This window comes from Macaca fascicularis, chromosome 16, assembly GCF_037993035.2.
Source record: "Macaca fascicularis isolate 582-1 chromosome 16, T2T-MFA8v1.1".
NCBI classification, from domain to species: domain Eukaryota; kingdom Metazoa; phylum Chordata; class Mammalia; order Primates; family Cercopithecidae; genus Macaca; species Macaca fascicularis.
Window position 1 is genome coordinate 48,217,352 of NC_088390.1, and position 24,858 is coordinate 48,242,209.

Consider the following 24,858-nt stretch of genomic DNA (forward strand, 5'->3'; position numbering starts at 1 on the left):
TCAAGAGATCTGCCTGCCTTGACCTCCCAAAGTGTTGAGATTACGGGAGTGAGCCACTGTGCCCGGCATATTCTTTACTTCTTTTGTATGCTTGAAAGTTTCCATAATAAAATGAAAAGAAAGAAGTCAGCTGTGGCACTTAAAAGAATACAGATCACTGGGCCTCACTCTTGGCCATTCTTATGCATTAGGTCTTGGGTGGACCCTGGTTGTCTGGATGTCTAAGAAGATCCACCAAGATGCCTGATGTATATCACACATTCAATTGGCACCTAGCAGTGGAAAGTTGATGTGGTATTTTGAGCTTATTCATTCATTTCTCAAGTCATTTGCCCCTGGTAGTGTGCTAGGTGCTGGGGATTCAAATAAGACAGAGTCCTGCCATCAGCACACTTCAGCAGAGGGAGTTAAACAAGTAAACAATGATGTGCAATAATGTGTTATAGGAAGTACTGAGCAATGTGCTTTGATGTGGATTCTTTTGTTTAATCTTCATAATAGCTTTAAGAGCTAGGTACTTTAACCTTTATTCCATAGATGAGGGATCTGAGGCTTAGAGAAGTTAAAGTCACACAGCAAAGATGTTGTTAAATTGGGATTTGAGCCCTGCCTATGGGACTCCAGGAACTCTAATTATAACGACTGTTTTTGCCTTCCTGGAATTTCATACCATTAAAAAAAAATCAAAATTGGTCATAAAAGTTATATCAAATATGTATAAAACATTTAAGTTTCAAAAATCAATTACTTAAAATAAGCTGCGTTGTAACTCTGCCTTTGGGGGATTTTTCCGCATGGGCTGAACTGACTGAGCCATCTAAAAATAGGAGGCCAGTGAAGTCTCTACTGTTTCCCTGGTGAATTTCCCTCAAGTTTTCATTGCTCTAAGGACTTTGAACTGCATTAATAATCAGGATGGCCATTCTTGAAAATGTCCCTTAACACGTCTGGTATATATGAATGCCTCTAGAACTCTGAGTGCTATATACCAGGGGAAGTTTCCATGGGGCCTTGGGAATCAGAGGAGCACACCGCTGCTAAGTGGTTATAAAGAGCAGTGCTGAGGGAGTTGTGTTGTCTTAATAAAGTTTGTGGTTATTATGTTTGTGGTTGGTTGCCTATGTTTTGAATTCTCGTAGCATCTCTACAAGGTATGATTTATTATCATCATTGTATAAAGGGAGAGACCAAGTATCTGGGAGGTTAATTTACTTATTTGTAGTCATGTAGCTAATTAGTGTCAGAGCCAATATGTTCTAGCTCCAAAACCCGTCTTCTTTCTGTTTTATTGTGATGGAGGCAGTGAGATATTGGGTTTGAGTCTCGGGTATAGTCCTGGCTGGAACAATAGATTCAGAAGGCATTGGCATAGAAGGCAGCTGAAACCATTGTAGTGGTTGAGATTGCCCAGGGAGACTGGTAGGTTGAGTGCTGACAAAAGCTGAGGATAGATTTTTGGGTTCCAGAGGACAGGGTCCATGTCTTACACTTTTTTTAACAGAGTAAACTTTCAGTGAACATTGGTTATTTGTGATCTTAAGGGTCATTATTGTTAAACTTAAGTGTTCTTAAGTGTCATTTTTTCTAAACTCTCGCTTTGATATTGCTCCATTGATTCAGCTCCATATATTGTATTGCAAGTGCCCATCTCCTGACCCGGAGGTGTTATATTTGTCATTCCAGATTACCTAAAACCAGATCCATGGATGATCTTCTTTCTGCCTGTGACACAAGCAGCCCCCTGACTCGTACATCCAGTGACCCTAACCTGAATAACCACTGTCAGGAGGTCAGGGTAGGCCTGGAGCCCTGGCACAGCAATCCTGAGGGATCAGAGACAACCTTTGTGGACTCTGGGGTAGGAGGTCCTCAGCAGACTGTGGGAGAAGTGGGTCTTCCTCCTCCTCTGCCCAGCAGCCAGAAAGACTACTTGAGCAATAAACCTTTCAAGAGTCACAAAAACTGTTCTCCAAGTTACAAATTGCTTAATACCGCAGTGCCTCGGGAAATGAAGAGCAACACCTCTGATCCTGAGATCAAAGTCCTGGAAGAGACTAAGGGACCAGCTCCCAACCCTTCTGCCCAGAATGAGGTGGGTAGGACTTTAGATGGCACAGGGGAGCCACCTGAACATTGTCCTGAAACAGAAGCTGTCAGTGCACTCTCCAAGGTCATTTCTAATAAGTGTGATGGAGTTTGTAATTTTCCTGAGTCTTCCCAGGACTCTTCTACAGGTGCGCCCCAACAGGCCCAGCCAGACTCCTTGCTAGGTGTGCCCTACAAATGTGTTCTCGATCACAGCCTCAGCACCCTTTGCAACCCACCAAGTGCTGCCTGCCAAACTCCTCTAGGCCCAAGGGCTGACTTCCTCAACCAAGATCCCTCAGGGTCTGTGGCAAGTATCTCCCACCAGGAGCAACCGAGTTCTGTGCCAGATCTGACTCATGGGGAGGAAGACATTGGTAAAAGAGGAAGTAATAGGAATGGGCAGTTATTGGAAAATCCTCGCTTTGGGAAAATGCCATTGGAATTGGTCCGGAAGCCAATTTCTCAGAGCCAGATTAGTGAGTTCTCTTTTCTAGGGTCCAACTGGGACAGCTTCCAAGGGATGGTGACTTCATTCCCAAGTGGGGAGGCCACCCCTCGGCGGCTGCTTTCCTATGGCTGTTGTAGCAAGAGGCCAAACAGTAAGCAGATGCGGGCCACGGGGCCCTGCTTTGGGGGCCAGTGGGCTCAGAGAGAAGGTATGAAGTCACCTGTCTGTTCTAGTCATTCCAATGGACATTGTACTGGCCCAGGAGGAAAGAACCGGATGTGGTTGTCCAGTCACCCAAAGCAAGTCTCTAGCACAAAGCCTGTTCCACTGACCTGTCCTTCTCCAGTGCCTCCTCTCTATTTGGATGATGATGGACTCCCCTTTCCCACGGATGTGATCCAGCATAGGTTACGGCAAATCGAAGCAGGGTACAAGCAAGAGGTAGAGCAGCTACGTCGACAGGTGCGTGAGCTTCAGATGAGGCTGGATATCCGTCACTGCTGTGCCCCTCCAGCAGAGCCTCCCATGGACTATGAGGATGATTTTGTAAGTAGTCACCAACTGCCATACACCCATTATTTAGTCTGTTCATCCAGCCTTCCCTCCATTCAGCATTTATTCGTTGGGTACTTGCTGTGTGCCACTGAGTTAGGTGCCTGGACTATAGGATGAAAAACAAGTAAGCAATTAGAATGATGTTTTTAAGTGCTATGATTGAGGAGGCATCGGGTGTTAGAGGGCTGGAATGGAGTGAAACATCAAGGAAGGCTTTCTTGAGAAGGTAATGCTTGAGCTGAGTGCTGAAGAATGTGTGATATTTAGCTAGGTAGACAGTGAAAAGGAAACACCATTTGCAGAAGCATCGTGGCAATAGGTACTCCAATGATATGGCTTAAAAGGATGGGACATGCGAGTGTATATGTGTACATGCATGCATACACACTTACACTGGGGCTGTAAGAGACAGATAGGGTGGTGGGAGCTGACATTGGAGAAGTAGGTGGAGATTAGAAGGGTCAGCTTGAGTGCCCTTCTTGTTTGGATTTTACCCTTAAGGCAATAAAATTTTAGGCCAGTGTATAATATGATCAGAGTTGTACTTTAAGAAAATGACTCTTACACTCTTGCAACAGTGTACAATTGTTTTTTTTTTTTTTTTTTTTTGAGATGGAGTCTCGCTCTGTCACCCAGGCTGGAGTGCAGTGGCGCGATCTCAGCTCACTGCAACCTCCGCCTTCCCGGGTTCACACCATTCTCCTGCCTCAGCCTCCTAAGTAGCTGGGACTACAGGTGCCTGCCACCACGGCCAGCTAATTTTTTTTTTTTTGTATTTTTAGTAGAGACAGGGTTTCACCGTGTTAGCCAGGATGGTCTCAATCTCCTTACCTCGTGATCCACCCACCTCAGCCTCCCAAAGTGCTGGGATTACAGGTGTGAGCCACTGTGCGTGGCCCAACAGTGTACAATTTTAATGAGTCAGTTGAGACCCAGATTGGGAGGCTGGTAAGGTCATTTTGGAATAATCCAGGTGAGAGATGAAGACTATGTAGGCTGTGCAGTGTTGGGCAGCCTCAGGTTCTGGCACCATAGTCCTTGGGGAGCTTCTAGGAGCCAGCTTCCTCCCCATGGTATCTTGCCATTTTCAGACACTTTCCTTTCTTCTGTTAAGGTGCTCCCCACTTGCCTGCTTCTCACTTCTCTGGTGCTTTAAACAGTAATCAACAAACCTTTTTTTTTTTTGTAAAGGGCCAAATAATAACTATTTTAGGTTTTGTGGGCCATACAGTCTATGTTGCAACTACTCAGCTCTGGTGTTGTGCAAAAGCAGCCATAGGCCAGGCACAGTGGGTCATGCCTGTAGTCTTAGGACTTTGTGAGGCCGAGGTGGGTGGATCGCTTGAGCCAAGGAGTTTGAGACCAGCCTAGGCAACATGGTAAAACCCCATCTCTACAGGAATTACAAAAAAATTAGCTGGACATGGTGGCGGATGCTTGTGGTCCCAACTACTCGGGAGGCTGAGGTCGGAGGATCTCTTGAACCCAGGATGTTGAGGCTACAGTGAGCCGTGATCATGCCGCTGCATTCCAGCCTGGGCAAAAGAGCGAGACCTTGTCTCAAAAACAAAACAAAAAGCAGCCATAGACAGTATGTAAATGAATGAATGCAGCTGTGTTCCAACAAAACCTGATTTACAAAAACAGGCAGTGGGCTAGTTTGGCCTGTGGGCCGTAGCTTGCCAACCCCTGGTTTAGAACGTAACAAGAGAGTCTTTCTATGCTGTAGTGTAGCATATTGGTAAGAGTATAAGTCTGAAGCCACAATACTAGGTTCAAATCCCAGTTTTACCACATATCAGCTCTTAACTTTCTCTGTGGCTTCATTTTCTTATTTGTAAAAGGGGGATATTAGTAGTATACGTTGTAAGACTGTCATGAGAAATAAGTTCATGTATGTAATGCACTTAGCACAGTGCCTGACACATGGTAAACACTAAGTGTTAATGATGATGAAGATAATGTTGTTGTCTTTGCCTTTTCATCAGACATGTTTGAAGGAGTCAGATGGCAGCGATACTGAGGATTTTGGCTCTGATCACAGTGAAGACTGCCTTTCAGAAGCAAGCTGGGAACCTGTTGATAAGAAAGAGACTGAGGTATGTTTAGGCACATATGTGGTGGGTACTTATGTGAGCCAGTGAGTCGTCATACTTCCCAGAGATGAATGACATGCTGTAGACTGAGCTGTCTCCCAGTGGAGTGTCAACCTGGTAGGCAAGTGGTAGCCAGTTATGAAGATAAGCCTTGTCACTTTCTCCTGGGATGCTTTCCTTATTGCAGTGTTGCTCTTCCAGTCTGTCAGCAAGGACCAGGAATTTTTCCTTGTGCCTTCTATTAGGTGACTCGCTGGGTTCCAGACCATATGGCATCACACTGCTATAACTGTGACTGTGAATTCTGGTTGGCCAAACGAAGACACCATTGCAGGTAAGATGTTTTGTATGATTTAGTATGACTTAAAAAACAGTGCAGGCTGGGCGCAGTGGCTCACGCCTGTAATCCCAGCACTTTGGGAGGCTGAGGCGGGCGGATCACGAGGTCAGGAGATCAAGACCATCCTGGCCAACATGGTGAAACCTGTCTCCACTAAAAATATAAAAATTAGCTGGGTGTGGTGGCGTGTGCCTGTAATCCCAGCTACTCTGGAGGCTGAGGCAGGAGAACAACTTGAACCAGGGAGTTGGAGATTGCAGTGAGCTGAGATCACACCACTGCACTCCATCCTGGCAACAGAGCGAGACTCTGTCTCAAAAACAAAAACAAAAACAGTGCAATACATATGTATAGAACTAAATGGAATCCATTTGGAAGTGGATACCTCTTTATAGAAACTATTTTTGTTTGTCCCCAACTTTTCATTTAGTATCACTCATTCTCAGTATATTGGCATTTCTTAATATTAATTAATTTTTTTTTATTAGTGATGAGGTCTTGCTATGTTGCTCAGGCAAGTCTCAAACTCCTGGCCTCAAGCAATTCTACTGCCTCAGCCTAGCAAAGTGCAGGGATTACTGGTGTGAGTCACCCTGCCTGGCTAGTATATTGGCATTTCTGATGAACTCTTCCCTCTTCGTGCTTTGGCAGAAATTGTGGGAATGTATTTTGTGCTGGATGCTGCCACCTGAAGCTGCCCATTCCTGATCAGCAACTCTATGACCCAGTTCTCGTCTGTAACTCCTGTTACGAACACATTCAAGTCTCTCGTGCCAGGGAACTCATGAGCCAACAGCTGAAGAAACCCATTGCTACAGCTTCCAGTTGAATGCCGGGGAGACGACCTGTCCAACTTTAGCAGGTTTGAAGGGAGGATCTGCTTCAGTTGTAGTTTGGAAGGTTCGTTGGTGTGGCTCATGAAATCACAGAGCTCAGAGATACCATCTTGAGAAATCCTCCTTGGTATCATGAAACTGGAGCAGAGGAATTGCAATTTGGCAGGAGGTCCTCTACTGGTGAGACCCTCACCTTGGGGTAATGGTCCTAACCCAGACCCAGGGTCTGGAAGCTTAATGTTGAGTTGGTGACTCCAGCCTCTTTCTCCTGGAGGTCACAAGATGATGATTGCATAGATGTTACCTGGTGCAAAGTGCCCCAAACAGCAATAGAATGGCATACGTATAACCAAACTCCAAGTGATAACCAGACCCATCTCTCCTCCACCTTGACAAAAGCAGATTATAGTATACAAGATAGGAATTCCTGTCCTATTTGAGATGAACTATATCCTGTACCTCTGTGCTCTGTGTCTGTGCATGAAGGCTCAGTCTTTAGAGGCACTCCCTCTAGTTGCATTAGTACTGTCTTTCTGTGGAGTTTGGTTTGAAGACTGGTTCAGCAAGTGGAGGTTTCAATGTATTTTTCAGTTGGCTCATCAGCCAGCGTTGGTGAATATTCAGTTTAGGGGGACAGTTCTAGGGAGCAAGCCATTTTTGGGAGCAGAGGAAAACTCTGCTGATTGAGTTATTTTGAGCTGTGAAGGCAGTCGTCTCTGTTACACAGTGGCAGCTCTTGAGTTACTCACTGTGAAGAATGAGAAGGGAAAAGTAAAAATTATCCTTGTGAAACATCTGCTGATTGTGCCCTACCCTTTGCGCCTGACTTTTCCTAGTTGTCCTGGTGCTAACACAGGAGCTACACCTTGATCCTCTCCTGGCATGAAAATAAAACAAAGGTTTTCGTTGTTGTTCCATTGCCCGTTTCCCCCATGTTGTCTTTCCCTTGGCTGCTGCCTCCTCTGGGTCACATTGCTTCTTATCCTGAACACTTGACACCTTGAGGGTAGAATTTAGCGTTTGGTTTTTACCTCCTAGCATATGCTGTTTGGTATGTGAGGGTTTCAGTACAAATGCTGCTGTCTATTTCTGTGCACTTAACAATGGAACCCAAACAGAAGAGAATAAAGCCTTGATACCAAAATCGGGAGAGAACATGTGTCCATTTGGACCAAACGTTGTTGGTTTTTTAAAACTTTTATTTTGTTTGTTTTTTTTTTTTTTTCATCTTAATATGTACCAGTGGCACTTAACCAAAAGATACAGTGATATAGCCATGTACTGTGGGTGGGACAGATACAGTCTCCTTGGCCTATAATGAAACCACTAGGACTTTATACATTTTCCTTAATTTGTTGACATATAAATGGTAAATTACATTTAGGCTTATCCTGTTTTGAAATGATGGTAGTCATCTTTCTCACTGCTACTTTCATGTTGCTTTCTAGAAAACAGCATTTCATTCCAAAATAACTAGGATCTGCATTTAGAACAAGAATCATTATTTCCCTGACCTTTTCAGTCCTACAGAGAAGCATCTGTGGTTCTTTTGTACTTGCCATAGATGTAACCTAAAAAGTTTTGGCGTATTTAGGTCAGCCTAGCGGAACTTTTTTTTCATTTAAATGGAGCTGAATAATGGATATTTTGTGTCTGCAAAATTCCTGAGATCATTGAAAAAGTAACAAGGTATTCCTTGTTTCTGATACATAAAATTATTTTAAGCATTTTATCAATCATTAAAATTTACTGCCAGTTGTGAGTGGCTTTTTAATTAACTTGACTTTCATTGCACTTCACTCTGTCTGTTTTCAAGGGGAGTAAGATTGGTAACATTTGGGGAGACTGTATCTGTCTACTTAGTGTGGCTGTTTTGAGGGACTGTCCCATCAGTGAACAAACTGCATGGCCTTGGAGAGAGACTCTGGGCTCTTGGCTCAGATGTGTTCATTAAATACTCCTTTAAGAGCTGTTGTGGGTGTAAGTGACATGATGTGGCCAAAAATCCAAACTGTGCAGTTGCGTTGTGACAAAAATGCAATGTGCTGTAAAAATTCAATACAATTTAAATAAAATCTCTATATTAGTGCTGCTTTGTTGGGTTGTTTTATTTTCATTTCTAAAAAACCTTAATATTCACTTATTCTTTGACTATGAGAAGAGTAGAACATTGTACCCCTTTCTCCCAGCAATTTCCAATTTATTTATTTCGAGATGGAGTCTCCCTCTGTTCCCCAGGCTGGAGTGCAGTGGTGCGATCTCGGCTCACTGCAACCTCCGCCTTCTGGGTTCAAGCGATTCTTCTGCCTCAGCCTCCCAAGTAGCTAGGACTTACAGATACGCTACCACGCTGGCTAATTTTTGTATTTTTAGTAGAGTCGCGGTTTCACCATGTTGGCCAGGCTGGTCTCAAATTCCTGGGTTCGAGCAGTGCACCCCGCTTGGCCTCCCAAAGTGTTGGGATTACAGACGTGAGCCACTGTGCCCGGCCAATTTCCATTTTCAAATGAACCTCTCTTTTTGAATCAGCACAGCTCTTGTTACATTCTTATTTATTGATTGGCTAGGGATCGATTCTTATGGATTCCGTAGAATTCTATCCCATCTTATCTTTAATGTCTAAAATGCCACCAGCTGTTTGGGCAGGCACACAAGATAGTACTTAGATTCTTGTGATTCCCTCTTCCCAGGGACCTCAGTTCTCGTCTAACCTTGGGTAAATTGTCTTGAACAAAATACTGGCTTAAAAGAGTGTATCTTAAAAAGATACAAAAGGCTACTATCTAAAAGGTGAATTCGTTTACTCAAGATATTATACCTCCAGTAGCATCATTTTTGTTTGAGAGGTGGGCAGTTCCACTTAGAAAGATTACAGACCAGACCCTTTGGTCCCCAGAATGACCGACTCTGCTGCCTAACGCACACTTTCTCTGCATTCCAAGTCCCCACTAGTTGGCTGGACCGAAACACACGCCTCTTGGTATTCCACGGTGGATAACTGGGCTTCTCTCTTCGCAGGACTTAGAACTCCCCGGCGGGCAGCCTTCCCGGCCTCAAGTCTGGGAACGCCTGGGGAAGGGGCGCCTGCCCGGGTCCCGCAGGCGTCTGGCGGGCCTGGCCGGGGCACGCGGCCGCCGAGGGGGAGGTGCCCACGCCGCGTGGCGGGAACTCGAGGCCCCATTGGCCGTGCTGGGAGGCACCGCGGGGCCTCGTGCGCCAACGGTCCCTGGTACGCGGCGGACGGGCGCCGGCAGGAGCGGGCAGGGCGAGGCGAAGGCCGGGGAGGGATCGAGAACGGAGTGGGAGAGCTAGGCTCGGGGGGCGAGGCCCGGGCCCGTCGGGGCGATGGAGGAGGCGCTGCTCTCCACCCCCATCAACCCCAACAACTTCCCTGCCAAGCTGTGGCGCCTGGTGAACAGCCCGCGCTACCGCTCCATCCGCTGGGACGGCCGCGGCGAGGGGCTGCTCATCGACCAGCCGCTCTTCGAGGCCGAGCTGCTCAGCCCGCCCGGGCCGGGGGGAGGCGGCGGCGGGGCTGCGGGGGCCGGGGCGGAGCCCGAGCTCTTCAAAACCACCAACTTCACCAGCTTCATCCGCCAGCTCAACCTCTACGGCTTCCGCAAGGTGGTGCTGGGCGGGCCGGGCGCGGCGGGGCCGGGGCCGGGGCCGGGGGGCGGCGGGCCGGCAGGGGACGGGCCGCTCCATCACTTCCACAGCCCGCACTTCCGCCGCGACCAGCCGCAGCTGCTCGTGCACCTCAAGCGCCTGACTAGCGCCAACAAGGCCAAGCTGGCGGCCGGCCTGGAGGTGCCCTGCCGCCCGCCTAACCGCTTCCAGCGGCTGCTCATCACCTCGGCCTCCGCCTCCGCCGCCGCTGCCTCGGCCGCCGCCGCCGCCCCGTTGCAGCACCAGGAGCCGCCGCCACCCGCGGGGCCCCGGCCGGAGCCTCACGGTGAGTGTGAGCTGCCCGCGCCCTCGCCCACAGCGGGCACATGGGCGGCGGGGAGCAACCGCCCTTCGAGGGCGCGTTTTCGCACGTCCTCACGCTGGGGGAGTCCGAAAGGCGCCCAGGACCCATTGTCCACTGTGCTCCCAGAGACTGAAAGTCCCGCCACTGCCACCGCCACCATTCTCGGCACCAGCACGGTGGCCACCGGCCCTCCCCTGGAGGGTCCGTAAGCATTCAGCCCCTTCTGAGCCCACTGGCAGCAAAAGGGACCTCCGCCTCTTAGGCTCCCTTCTACTTGTCCCCAGTTTGAACCCCAGGAGTTACCTGGTTGTAAGCCTCCGTTTACCTTCCTGAGACCCACACTGTCCACTGCAAACATGTAGACTAAAGAGTCCTTCGTTGAAACATTGGGTCTGCAAGAAACACAGAAGGGGCTCCTTTGCTCCGGTGGGAAGCAGAGTGGAGTCACCCTACAGGTTAAGGCGGGACGGAACAAAATAGTCAAGAGAACCTAAAACATTACGGTTGGGCATGGTGGCTCACGCCTGTAATCCCAGCACTTTGGGAGGCCGAGGCGGGTGGATCACGAGGTCAGGAGTTCAAGACTGGCCTGACCAACAGGGTGAAACCTCGTCTCTACTAAAAATACAAAAATTAGCCGGGCGTGGTTGTGGCGCACGCCTGTAATCCCAGCTACTCAGGAGGCTGAGGCAGGAGAATCGCTTGAACCCAGGAGGCAGAGGTTGCAGTGAGCCGAGATAGTGCCACTGCACTCCAGTCTGAGCAGCAGAGCGAGACTCCGTCTCAAAAAAAAAAAAAAAAAAAAAAAAAAAGAACCTAGAACATTACAATAGCAGCCAAGGGAAAGTTTTGGAAAAGGTGCCTGCAGTGGAAATTTGTCCTTGAAGAGGGCTACCACCTTCCACCTATTGGCACATCTAAGAAATCTTAGAAGAAATGTTAAGACAATCATCAGATTTAGGGTTCTGGGTGATGTGTAGAATGGTAGGCATTGTTTATATACCTTAAGATCAAAAATACAAGGATACATCGTGGCTTACAAGATATAGTTCCTATGTAGAATGAATTGGCTACACATTTCTTTCATTGTAGCGAATTAGAGCTTGATGCTTCCTTAAAGGGTTATGATTAGACATACATAAGGCAAAAATGGTTTTCTTTACGGCTGTCAAGTTTTAGTTTAAAAATAATTTTAGAAAGCTCACATTTACAGACTTTGAAGTTTTCTCTATTGGCTACAATCTTTCAGTATTGAAAAAACTTTTTGGTGTACATCTGTATTTAGTAAAAGTTCAGAAACCCTCTGTGATAGTGAATTGTTTATTTTTTATTATTTGTTTATTTTTTTGAGACGGAGTTTTGCTCTTGTCACCCAGGCTGGAGTGCAATGGCGTGATCTCGGCTCACCACAACCTCCGCCTCTCGGGTTCAAGCGATTCTCATTCCTCAGCCTCCTGAGCAGCTGGGAATACAGGCGCGCGCCACCATGCCTGGCTAATTTATGTATTTTTAGTAGACAGTGTTTGACCACGTTGGCCAGGCTGGTCTTGAACTCCTGACCTCAGGTGATCTGCCCGCCTCAGCCTCCCAAAGTGCTGGAATTACAGGCCTGTGAGCCACTGCGCCCCGCCTATTTTATTTTTTGAGATGACGTCTCACTCTGTTGCCCAGGCTGGCATGCAATGGCAAGATCTCGTCTCACCGGGAGGTGAACCCTCTGCCTCCCGGGTTCAAGCGATTCTCCTGCCTCAGCCTCCAGAGTAGCTGGGATTTTACAGGTGCATGCCACCACATCTAGCTAATTTTTGTATTGTTAGTAAAGATGGGGTTTCACTATGTTGGCCAGGCTGGTTTTGAACTCCTGACCTCAGGTGATCTGCCTGCCTCGGCCTCCCAAAGTGCTGAGATTACAGGTGTGAGCCACTGCACATGGCCAAATTATTTTATAGACTTGATTTTTTTTTTTTTTTTTTTGAGATAGGGTCTCACTCTGTCCCCCAGGCTGGAGTGCAGTGGCAAGATCTTGGCTCACTGCAACCTCCACCTCTCGGGCTCAAGGGATCCTCTCACCTCAGCCTCCCGAGTAGCTGGGACTATAGGTGTGGCCACCACACCCAGCTAATTTTTTGTATTTTTGGTGGATACAGGGTTTCACTCTGTTTCCCAGGCTGGTCTGGAACTCCTGGGCTCAAGTGATCTGCCCACCTTGGCCTCTGGAAGTACTGGGATTACAGGCGTGAGCCACCACCACACCAGGCCTGTAGACTTGATTTTTGATGCTCTTCCTCCTCTTCCAGGAAGGCGAGGGTGGCGGTATTCCATTTCTCTGTTTAAAGAGTCCATGATATGCAGCAGTATACCAAGAAACCGACAGGATATAATAATGATTCATTCTTTACCTTCAACTAGGAGAGTAATAAAAACACTTTCAGCATGTTAACATGGATTTACTATAAAGTAAATGTAATCCCATGGGGCCGGGCGTGGTGGCTCATGCCTGTAATCACAGCACTTTGGGAGGCCGAGGCGGGTGAATCACGAGGTCAAGAGATTGAGACCATCCTGGCCAACATGGTGAAACCCTGTCTCTATTAAAATATAAAAATTTGCTGGGTGTGGTGGCGGGCGCCTGTAGTCCCAGCTACTCAGGAGGCTGAGGCAGGAGAATCTCTTGAACCCGGGAGGCAGAGGTTGCAGTGAGCCGAGATCATGCCATTGCCCTCCAGCCTGGGCGACAGAGCGAGACACCGTCTCAAAAGAAAAAAAGAAATCTGGGTTATTTTTGAGTTAATGAAAAGTTTAAATATACAAATAAAATAACACTATGTTCAACTTAACCTTCGCCCAGGGTTATGAGTGACAACAGTACTTGGTTCATTTGGAATTTAGAAGATAAGGAACTAGGTTATGTGTCCACTGTGGAGTTTAGAAGATAATGGATTAGGTTAAAGTTCCAACAATAAGTTGAAAAAGCAGCAGTGGCATAAGAATGTCCTAAAGGAATATTAGCGCACTTCCATGTGATGGCCATTGATTTTGGTAGGGAATGGTAAGGGGCAAGGCAATGGAGACAATACCATGGCATACATTTGGCAGAATCTCTGACATGGATTTTTTTTTTTTTTCAGGTTGCATGTTTGGTGGGCATAAGGAGAAAAGACTAGAAAATGTGTTTTTTGGGAGAAATGGGATAACCACTTCAAACAAAGAAACATACATACGCACACACATGAAAACCAACACTTGCTCTTTTCTCTGATCTTTTTCCCTCAACTATCTTAAACCCAGTTATATTTTAAGGATAGAGTCCGTTTTAATTAAAGAAATTCAGGGCCATCTGGAATCTGATTTTATTCACTTATAGTTCAGTTGGTCAGCATTTAAAGACTACTATTTGTTGAAAAACATACATTCATGGTGTTTCAGTATAGATTATATGTCAATCCATGTATAACTAAGTTATTGTTTTGATGCCTTTCCTGTTTGGTGTTTTTTGTTTGTTTGTTTGTTTGTTTTCCTTACCATTCTACCTGTTGGTGTGTGCAGAAGGTATGTCAGGTGTGGACTGTCTATACCATAGGTTTGGTTCACCAGGGAATTGTGTTACTGGTTCAGGTGGAATGTAATTCTGCTATAAGTTCAAGCATACTAGAACTTGAATAACTGAACAGAGTTGTTGAAGAATACAACTTTGTTTTGTCCTCATTCCATGTTCTAAGTCCTTGGCTCTTCTGTTTTTCCTCATCTCATTTTTCTTCTTCTCGAATCTTGCCTTGGTTGTGTGCCTGACTACACTGCTACTGCTTAGTCTCCATTTTTTCTGTGTTCTATTTCTGTGTATGGGTTGAATACTTCTCTGCCTATAATAGAATCCTCTGTTTTAGGACCTAGTTCTTTTATTTAGAGCCACTGAACCAACTGTACTGTTCACCTTCCAAGAGTCTACTTGATAAGAAACGTGAGATTGCATGTTTTTCCTTTGTGCACTTTTGTTATTTTGTTTTTAGGAACAGTTTATTTTACGATATTGGTTAAAATATTCTAAACTAAGTAACAGGTCTGAGAAATGGATAACCTGTTTTTGCCTGGGGATACCATGCTCTCAAGAGGCAAGTTTTTGGATTCTTTCCTGGGAATTGATTAACTCAGATGCACTTCCATAAAAGAAATAGAATTTTTAAGAACACAATTTCATCCTGCCCTCTATTTCCAGAATTCTGGATTAAAACTTTGCCAAATATATCTTAAAGATATTTTGAGGACATATAGGTGATGTAATGTTGATCTGAATTGACCACTATGAGGTAACCCTTAACAGAAGAATAAATAAGGGCTGAACATGTCTTGGTTCTTTATTTTAAAAAACAGACTTAAAAGAATGCCCTTCTAATCTTGACTGTGTTCTAATTTTAACAGCATCTAAAATAGTTAATTGGCCATCACTCCAAGTTTATCATGATAGAAGTAGACAGATATAAAACAATTTAAGGTCGAGAATTCTTTAATTAGCTGCTGAAGTTATTGACAGCCTGAAAATTCGCCAACAGTTTATCCCCAAAGAGGGCAGAGCTGTTGTACTCTGTAGGCAGTATGTAGTGTTGGCATGTGAGCATCCCAGGAGAAATCAAGCAATGGGTAGTTTTGGACATGGAGAAACACCTCTTGTGAAGAGCAAAAAAAAAAAAAAAAAAAAAGGAGGCGTTGTCAGTGGTAGGTTCAAAGTGTGTGTACCTGCGAAATTGGTAGTCAAGCAGCATAAAAACTGTTTTATGCTTCTTCTTTTTTTTTTTTTTTAAAGACAGAGTCTCCCTCTCTCACCAAGGCTGGAGTTCAGTGGCATGAACATGGCTCACTGCAGCCTTGACCTCCCAGGATCAAGTCATCCTCCCACCTCAGTCTCCTAGCTGGGACTATTGGGGCATGCCACCACACCTGGCTGATTTTTTTATTTTTTGTAAAGACAAGATCTCACCTTTTTTTCTTTTTTCTTTCTTTCTTTTTTTTTGAATCAGAGTCTTGCTGTGTTGCCCAGGCTGGAGTGCAGTGGCGTAATCTCGGCGCACTGCAACTTCCGCCTCCCAGGTTCAAGCTATTCTCCTTCATTAGCCTCCCGAGTAGCTGGGACTACAAGGTGTGCGCCACCATGCCCAGCTAATTTTTGTATTTGTAGTAGAGACAGGGTTTCTCCATGTTAGTCAGGCTGGTCTCGAACTCCTAACCTCAAGCGATCTGCCTTCCTCAGCCTCCCAAAACGCTGGTATTACAAGCGTGAGCCACCATACCTGGCCAGGATCTCACCATTTTGCCTGTGCTGGTCTGAAATTCCTGAGCTCAAGCAATCCTCCCACCTTGGCCTCCCAAAGTGCTGGGGTTAGAAGGATGAGACAGGGTTAGAAAAAATAGACAGGGTCTATTTTTTGTACTTTAAAGGAAGAAAGGAAAAATAGTTTTTAAGAGATCTGTCATTTGAATACATTTAATCTTCTGAAATAGGATTTTTTTCCCTGCATCAGATAAAGCCTCTTGATTTCCAGGGCTCCAGAATTTGTGTTGTTCATATGTATGTATTTTTTTCTTTTTGGCATTAATGCTTTATTTACTTGTTTAAGTATTTATTTTTAAGAGACAGGATCTCACTCTGTCACCCAGGCTGGAGTGCAGTGTCATGATCATAGTTCACTGTAACCTTGAACTCCTGGACTCAATAATGCTTTATTCTCTCTTTTTAAAACAGGGTCTCACTGTGTCACCCAGGCTAGAGTACAGTGGCTCAATCTCAGCTCACTGCAACCTCCACCTCCTTGGTTCAAGCAATTCGCCTGCCTCAGCTTCCCAAGTAGCTGGGATTACAGGCATACACCACCATGCCCAGCTGATTTTTGTATGTTTTGTAGAGATGGGGTTTCACCATGTTGCTCAGGCTGGTCTCGAACTCCTGGACTCAAGTGATCTGCCCGCCTCAGCCTCCCAAAGTGCTGGGATTACAGGCATGAGCCACCATGGCTGGCCTGCTTTATTCTTTAAAGGAAATTAAACCACAGAAATAGAATGACAGATTTGTAACTTGTTGAATGGGTTTACAATCTAATTATTTGGAAAAGCAGATATTTGAGTGTCAGCTTTCAACGTGTAGTTTAATACTTGAGTAGCACATAATAGGTTTTCCCTCTGTTTTACAGATTAGCTTAATAAATTGAAAGGAACTTGTGAATCAGTCACATGATTTAATGCAAAACTTTCCTTAGGAATAAATTAGGCTAGCTTTGTTTATGTTCAAGAATCGTAATTTATAGTTCTGCACCATTTATATTCTCTTGTCCTTCATTACATACTGTTGCCCTTTCTCTGTCTTCCTTATCTCCATTTTTTATTCCTTTTTACATTGCTAATGAAGAGAAGACAAGTATCAGAATCTCTGGGCCTGGATTTGTGGATTTTTAACATACCCTTCAGGTGATTCAGATGTAAACCAATGTTTGAGAGCCACTGACATCTGGGAAAGGATACTACTGGAAAGACTCTGAAGAAAGAAAAGTCATGGAAAATGATTGATTGATTTAAGGAATGAAGGAGGAAACTAAGTCAAACTTTTCAAGCTTGACTTTTCTACAAAGATTATCATTTTTAAAAATTTGAAAGGGAGGGCAAGACATGGTGGCTTATGCCTGTAATCCCAGTACTTTGGGAGGCAAAGGCAGGAGGATGCTTGAGCCCAGGGGTTCAAGACCAGCCTGGGCAACATAGGGAGGCTCCTGCCTACAAAACAAATTTAGCCAGGTGTGGTGGTGCATGTCTGAACTCCAGCTATTCAGGAGGTTGAGGTGAGAGGATTGCTTGAGCCCAGGAGTTCGAGGCTGCAGTGAGCCATGTTCACACCACTGCACTCCAGCCTGAGCAACAAAGCAAGAATCTGTTTCTAAGAAAAAAAAAGAATAAAACATTAATGCCAAAAATAAACACATACACACAACACAAATTCTGGATCCCTGAAATCAAGAGGTCTTTAGTAGGGGGGAAAAATCCTACTTCAGGAGATTGAATGTATTCAAATAATAGGCCTCTTAAAAATGATTTTTCTTGTTTTCCTTTAAAGTACAAAAAACAGGCCAGGTACAATGGCTCATTTCTGTAATCCTAGCACATTGGGAGGCCAAGGCAGGAGGATCGCTTGAGCCCAGGAGTTCCAGACCACCCTGGGAACGTGGCAAGACCTTGTCTCTACAAAAAGTAAAATAAACAGTGCTGGGTGGTGTGCACCTATAGTTCCAGCTACTCAGGAGGCTGAAGTGGGAGGATTGCTTGAGCCTGGAAGTTTGAGGCTAGAGTGAGCCGAGATCACGTCACTGCACTGCAGCCTGGGCGACAGAGTGAGATCCGGTTGGTTGGTTGGTAGGTAGGTAGGTAGATAGATAGATAGATAGCAAAGAACGTTACATTTATAAAAATCTTGTTATATGTTCCATACCCATTTCTTTTATTTTTTGGTGGACAGCTTATTTTTATGTCTATTATTAATGTTACAAAATTGTTTGAAAGACTGAATGGAAAACTTTTAGGAAGTAGCTTACACGTTGGAAAAATCTGGGTCAGGCAAATAAAGCGAAAGGTAAGATGGCCAAATCATGTATAAAAGGCTTTTAATGTTGAATATTTGATTTAACATTTGATTTAATGTTAGAATTTAGGCACTTTATCTTTTATGACTATTACACTGAGAAAACAAAGGTTTATTCAATTCTTCTTTCAGCATTATATGTCTCATATTCTTGATTCTGAATTTTTTACCAAAACTAAACTTCTGTTGTGTTAAAAATGGCTGATAGGTGAAGAGTAGTATATTTTATGACCTTTGGTTTACTATGTCTGGTGGTGTAATGCAAAATTAGTAAATGTGCTCTTCCTCTTTTATGCAGGACCAGTGGCTGTAGGACAATTTCACCGGTCATTTCGGCGAGATAGTTTGTCTCCTTACTCCTACGTATCAACTCCGTCCCATGACCACAGTACTTTCCCTCTGAAAGGTTTAGATCGGACCCCAGTTCCTCACAGGATATGGCAGAACTCCCTTGGAATGCACCCTGGACAAGTGGAGACATCTCCCACATTTTCAGATAAAGGGGTTCCATTTCCTGTACTCCAGAGGTTTCCAGCTGAGGTTACCTATACGCTGCAGCCCAGCACCACATCTGTCCATGTTCAACAAGGTCCTCAAACAATGGTCAGCTCCTCCCAAAAATACACTAACTACACACCCTCAGCACAGTACTCGCAAGCCTACTATCCAACAGGTATGACAAATTCAGGTTCATGGCCTTCTATTTAAGGTTGTTTATAATGAGCATATATATATTTTAAATGCATTTTATTGTCTCTGTGCTTTAACACAAACAGTAGGAATGTGCATCTAAGAAATGGCAAAGATTTCTTAGCAGGAGATATTTTTAAACAATATATAAAATTTCATTGTGCTTTTAAGGGTTGTGAAAATTTCGTTGGGTGTATAAAGGTGTGTATTGTTAGTGAAACTTGTATATTCAAAATGTGTCCTAGTTATGAAATTAAGACTTAGTACCCCAAGGGCGGATGTGGTGGCCCATGCCTGTAATCCCAGCACTTTGGGAATGTGAGGTGGGTGGATCATTTCAGGTCGAGTTCGAGACCAGACTAGCCAACATGGTGAAACCCCAGCTCTACTAAAAATACAAAAATTAGCCAGGCACGGTGGCAGTCGCCTGTAATCCCAGCTATTCAGAAGGCTGAGGCAAGAAAATTGCTTGAACCTGGGAGGCAGAAGTTGCAGTGAGCGGAGATCACTCCACAGCATTCCACCCTGGACGACAGAGTGAGACTGTCTTAAAAACAAAAAAACAAAAAACAAAAAACCTTAGTACCCCAGAACCTTATTTTAACTCTGTCCTTGGTGCCGCAGTTCTTTTAAAATATGTCTATTATATATTTAATATGGTTTAATCTTAAGGTGAGATTACCTCATAATGAAATGATTTATCTCAGTAATGATATTTAATTAAAAAAAACATACTCTCTGAACATTAAATTCTTTAGTAAAAACCTGGTGAACAGTGGGATCTCCACAGTGTTATTCCTAGGCAGCTAAGAACTGGGGAGTAGCAGAGAGAAGGAGAAACCTGACAATGACAACTGACCTGGAACTCAACCAAGGGCATTGAGAACATGCTGGTAGATCCCAAGCCACTAACTGGGAATGCTTATGATAGTTATCATCTGTTTTGCTTCTTGGGGAAAAAAAAAAAAAAGTTGTGGTTTTTTTCCTTTCTTTTTTCTTTTTTCTTTTTTTTTTTTTTTGAGATGGAGTTTCACTCTTGTTGCCCAGGCTGGAGTGCAATGGCACAATCGTGCCTCACTGCAACCTCCGCCTCCCGGGTTCAAGCAATTCTCCTGCCTCAGCCTCCTGAGTAGCTGGGATTACAGGTGTGTGCCACCACCACACCCAGCTAATTTTTTGTATTTTTAGTAGAAACGAGATCTTGCCATGTTGGAAGGGCTGGTCTTGAACTCCTGACCTCAGGTGATCCACCCGCCTTGACCTCCCAAAGTGCTGGGATTACGGGAGTGAGCCACCCGGCCTGGCCATTTTTTTTCTTTTTTAATAGAAAACGTTTTGCAATATAATCTTACCATTTCACTCAAATGTATTTTCTTCTTCTTTTTTTTTTTTTTTTTTTTTGAGACAGAGTCTCACTCTGTTGTCAGGCTGGAATGCAGTAGTGCAATTTCGGCTCACTGCAACTTCCACCTCCTGGGTTCAAGTGATTCTCCTGCCTCAGCCTCCCACCTAGCTGGGACTACAGGTGCCTGCCACCACGCCTGGCTAATTTTTTTTTTTTAGTAGAGACAGGGTTTCACCATGTTGGCCAGGCTGGTCTTGAACTCCTGACCTCGTGATCCACCCACCTCGGCCTCCCAAAGTGCTGGAATTAAAGGTGTGAGTCACTGCGCCTGGCCTCAAATGTATTTTCAATTTTGCAAAAACACGATAGCAAAAACACATGATGATGTATTTCATCATGTGGTATGCTTTTTACACAATGATGAAATGAGGCAATAGAAATAAGACAAGCGTCAAAGCTTTGAGAAAAGACCAGAAAGAGAAGAAAGGGGGCATTCCAGAAAAGACCAGAAAGAGAAGAAAGGGGGCATTCCTTACCCTGTGAATTAATAATCTAGGATCTTTAATTTTTTCAGTTATGTAAATCTGGAAGCAATTTCTGGAAGTCTTTTGTTAGACCATTTCTCCCAGGTGGCACTAAAGGGAAAGCTAAAATATTTTTTCATTTTAAATATTTTTTAAAAAACATATTTACTTAAAGTAGAAGAAATGTAAATTAGAAAAGGGAATGGAGTGGCCCGGCGCGGTGGCTTACGCCTGTAATCCCAGCACTTTGGGAGGCTGAGGTGGGCGGATCACGAGGTCGGGAGATGGAGACCGTCCTGGCTAACACGGTGAAACCCCCGTCTCTACTAAAAATACAAAAAAATGAGCCGGGCGTGGTGGCAGCGCCTGTAGTCCCAGCTACTCGGGAGGCTGAGGCAGGAGAATGGCGTGAACCTGGGAGGCGGAGCTTGCAGTAAGCCGAGATCGCGCCACTGCACTCTAGCCTGGGGAACAGAGCGAGACTCCGTCTCAAAAAAAAGAAAAGGGAATGGCGTAATTTGTTGCCATTTAAAAATTATAAATCTGGGCCTGGCGTGGTGGCTTACACCTGTAATCCTAGCGCTTTGGGAGGCCGAGGCGGGTGGTTCACGAGGTCAGGAGTTCGAGACCAGGCTGGCCAACATAGTGAAACCCCGTCTCTACCAAAAAAATTACAAAAATTAGCCAGGCATGGTGGCGGGTACCTGTAATCCCAGCTACTCGGGAGGATGAGGCAGGAGAATCACTCGAACCCGGGAGGCGGAGGTTGTGGTGAGCCAAGATGGCGCCATTGCACTCCAGCCTGGGCGACAGAGCGGGACTCCGTTTCAAAAAAAAAAAAAAATTATAAATCTGGGCGAGGGAGGTGAGCCGCTGCCGCGCCGCTGCCGCCGCATCCCCTCCGCGAGCAGGAGCCCGGACCGGGTCCCGCATGCAGCCCTAGCCGGTACCTTGTAGTCAGGCCGCTAGGGCAGCGCTGGGAGGAGGCGGCTGGACCCAGCGAGCGCCCGCGCGTGTGCCGTGACTGGGAAGCCGCCTGCCAGTCCCCTTCGCCTTCCCTTCCCCCGCCCCCACCTTCCAACCGCGCCAGATCGGCATCCGCTGCCAAAGTCAGTAAAAAGGAGCTCAACTCCAGCCACTACAGGGCTGACGAGACCTCAGGAAAACAGCAGGAAGCAATTGAACACATTGATGAAATCCAAAATGAAACAAACAGACTTAATGAACAAGCCAGTGAGGAGATTTTGAAAGCAGAACAGAAATGTAACAAACTCCGCTAACCATTTTTTTCAGAAGAGATCAGAATTGATCACCAAAATCCCACATTTGGGGATAACAACATTTATCAACCATCCACAGGTGTCTGCACTGCTTGGGGAGGAGGAAGAAGCGGCACTGCATTATTTGAGCAGAGTTGAAGTGACAGAATTTGAATATATTTAATCAGGTTACGGAATAGATTTTTATTTTGATCAAAATCCTTACTTTGAAAATAAAGTTCTGTCCAAAGAATTTCATCTGAATGAGAGTGGTGATCCATCTTTAAAGTCCACTGCAATCAAATGGAAATCTGGAAAGGATTTGACAAAGCGTTCAAGTCAAACGCAGAATAAAGCCGGCAGGAAGAAGCAGCATGAGGAACCAGGGAGCTTCCTTACCTGGTTTACTGACCATTCTGATGCAGGTGCTGATGAGTTAGGAGAGGTCATCAAAGATGATATTTGGCCAAGCCCATTACAGTACTACTTGGTTCCCGATGTGGATGATGAAGAAGGAGAAGAAGATGATGATGATGAAGAGGAGGACGGATTAGAAGATACTGATTAGAAGGGGATGAAGAGGAAAATGAAGAAGATGAAGATGATGATGAAGGGGAGGAAGGAGAGAAGGATGAAGGAGAAGATGACTAATAGAACACTGATGGATTCCGACCTTCCTTTTTAAAAATTTTCTCCAGTCCCTGGGAGCAAGTTGCAGGGTTTGTTTTGTTTTTTGTTTGTTGTTTGTTTGTTTTCCTCTTGTGCTCAGTCGCCCTGTTCTTGAGATCTCTTTTCTCTGTATCATGGTTCTCACCTTATTTGGGGGAAATACCTAGAGCAGAATACAGTGGGAAAAGAGTCTCTACCCCTTTCTGTTCATTTTTATCCCTTCCTGTCTGAACAAAAACTGTGTGGAATCAACACCGCTGAGCTCTGTCGAAAAAAAGAAAAACCTGCTCCCTTGTCTCTGCTGGAAGCTGGAAGGTGTGAGGCCCCTGTGTGGCAGTGCCCAGAATTCTAGCTTTTTTACTCCTTTCTCTGTATATTCAGCTCAGAGAGTACACTGTGTCTCTGTGTGAATATGGACATTTGGCATTTACCAACATGTATCTGTCTACTTTCTCTTGTTTAAAAAAAACAAACAGAAAACAAAACCTTAAAAAAATGGGTTTACAGAAGGTCAGCACAGGGTGGGTTTGAGATGTTCGGGTGGGTTAAGTGGGCATTTTGACAACATGGCTTCTCCTTTTGCATGTTTAATTGTCTTATTTGACAGACATCCTTTGCAGTTTAAGATGACACTTTTTAAAATAAATTCTCTCCTAATGATGACTTGAGCCCTGCCACTCAATGGGAGAATCAGCAAAGCCTGTAGGATCTTATTTGAAATTGACATTCTCTATTGTAATTTTTTTCCTGTTTATTTTTAAATTTTCTTTTTGTTTCACTGGAAAGATGAGGCTCAGTTTTTAAAGGTTAAAAGTGGACAAGTTGCTTTGTTACAATAAAACTAAATGTGTACACACAAAACAAAGTTATAAATCTGGTGACTGTTTGTAGTAGTACTCACTATTTTCTAGCTGTATTAATATCCAACTGTATACTTGTATCATTGGCTCATTGCACCTAAATATAGCAGTGAAAGGGATTATTTTCCCAAAATGCTTTAATGATATTAAAATCATCTAGATTGGGTTTTATAGATTTTCAGAGCTGTTACTCTTTTGGTGAATGGAGTTGAAAAAAAAAAGGAGGGAATTACATGAAGTAAGGATGATTTTGCACTTTTAATCATTTTGCCTATTAGAAATTTAAAAAAAATTTTTTTACCATGTTACATAGAAAATGGTTAAGGCCTAATTTTTCCCCCCATATTTGCCCAGCTACTTCTTTGAAGAACCAAAATATCTGTACAATCTTTGAAAACAAGATGGCCGGGTATGGTGGCTAACACGTGTAATCCCAGCAACTTGGGAGGCTGAGGTGGAGGATTGCTTGAGCCTAGGAGTTTGAGGCTGCAGTGAGCCATGATTGTGCCACTGCATTCCAGCCTGGAAAATGTATTCCAAGTTTCAAGCAATCCTCATGGAAACTACTAGCTCTAAATTTTATGAGAAGTACTCATATATTATTCACTAACACCGCTACAAATATTATAGTTAATATTCATTATAGAACTGTTATTTGTTAAATTATTATAATTTTGGACATGGTGTTTTTAAAATATTTTATTTTAGCTTGATGTAAATTATAAATTGGGAGTTGTCTCCAAGTGTTTAAGGTAAGAATTAGGAAGGAGGCATTAAAAAAAGAACAAGTAAGTGTCACTGATATTTTTATAGTATACAGTATATAGATAACTTTATGTTAGCTGAATTTTTGTTTTGTCTTCTTTAATAGGGATAATTGGCCGGGCGCGGTGGCTCAAGCCTGTAATCCCAGCACTTTGGGAGGCCGAGACGGGCGGATCACGAGGTCAGGAGCTCGAGACCATCCTGGCTAACACAGTGAAACCCCGTCTCTACTAAAAATACAAAAAAAAACTTAGCCGGGCGAGGTGGCAGGCGCCTGTAGTCCCAGCTACTCGGGAGGCTGAGGCAGGAGAATGGCGTAAACCCGGGAGGCGGAGCTTGCAGTGAGCTGAGATCCGGCCACTGCACTCCAGCCTGGGTGACAGAGCGAGACTCCGTCTCAAAAAAAAAAAAAAAAAAATAGGGATAATTGAAATGACTGTAAAGTTTCTGAGATTATGAGAATAAGAAATTTCATGATGACTTCTAGTACATAATGTAGGCAAAACTGCTTTGAACATTGTGAAGCACTTTATAAATGAAAAGTTTTATTATTAAATATGAAAAACTTGCAATGGAAAAGAAAGTGCCATAAAAATACCCTACAAGTGCTTAATTCCTCCAACTTATGGGCGAAGGAAATAAAAAGTAGTGAACAATTTAACCAATATTTAGTGAGTACTTATTTATTAAGAGTATTACAAATGACTTTACCGAAATTAAATAGAGTATCATTCTCATGAGGCAGGTGGATCACTTAAGGCCAGGAGTTCCAGAACAGCCTGGCCAACATGGTGAAAC

The 24,858-nt window shown here is 44.4% G+C and overlaps 2 protein-coding genes across 8 annotated transcripts in view; both read left to right on the plus strand.

Annotated features, from left to right (window-relative positions):
- The window catches only part of MTMR4 (myotubularin related protein 4), a 29,625-nt gene extending 21,169 nt beyond the window's left edge, over window positions 1-8,456 (plus strand). For all 6 annotated transcript variants that reach the window (XM_045375095.3, XM_005583835.5, XM_074019159.1 and 3 more), the window contains 4 exons: window positions 1,684-3,082; window positions 5,080-5,190; window positions 5,433-5,521; window positions 6,179-8,456. In XM_045375095.3, coding sequence (XP_045231030.1) covers window positions 1,684-3,082; window positions 5,080-5,190; window positions 5,433-5,521; window positions 6,179-6,356 — 1,777 coding nt within the window. In that variant the 3' untranslated portion in view covers window positions 6,357-8,456. The remainder of the gene's footprint in view (window positions 1-1,683; window positions 3,083-5,079; window positions 5,191-5,432; window positions 5,522-6,178) is intronic.
- Window positions 8,457-9,603: 1,147 nt separating this feature from the next.
- The window catches only part of HSF5 (heat shock transcription factor 5), a 58,286-nt gene continuing 43,031 nt past the window's right edge, over window positions 9,604-24,858 (plus strand). The window contains exons 1-3 of one of the 2 annotated variants that reach the window (XM_074019197.1): window positions 9,604-10,315; window positions 18,247-18,621; window positions 21,867-23,300. In XM_074019197.1, coding sequence (XP_073875298.1) covers window positions 9,709-10,315; window positions 18,247-18,621; window positions 21,867-21,925 — 1,041 coding nt within the window. In that variant the 5' untranslated portion in view covers window positions 9,604-9,708 and the 3' untranslated portion in view covers window positions 21,926-23,300. Of the gene's footprint in view, window positions 10,316-18,246; window positions 18,622-21,866; window positions 23,301-24,858 lie in introns of those variants that run through there. The other variant, XM_005583833.5, reaches the window with a different exon arrangement.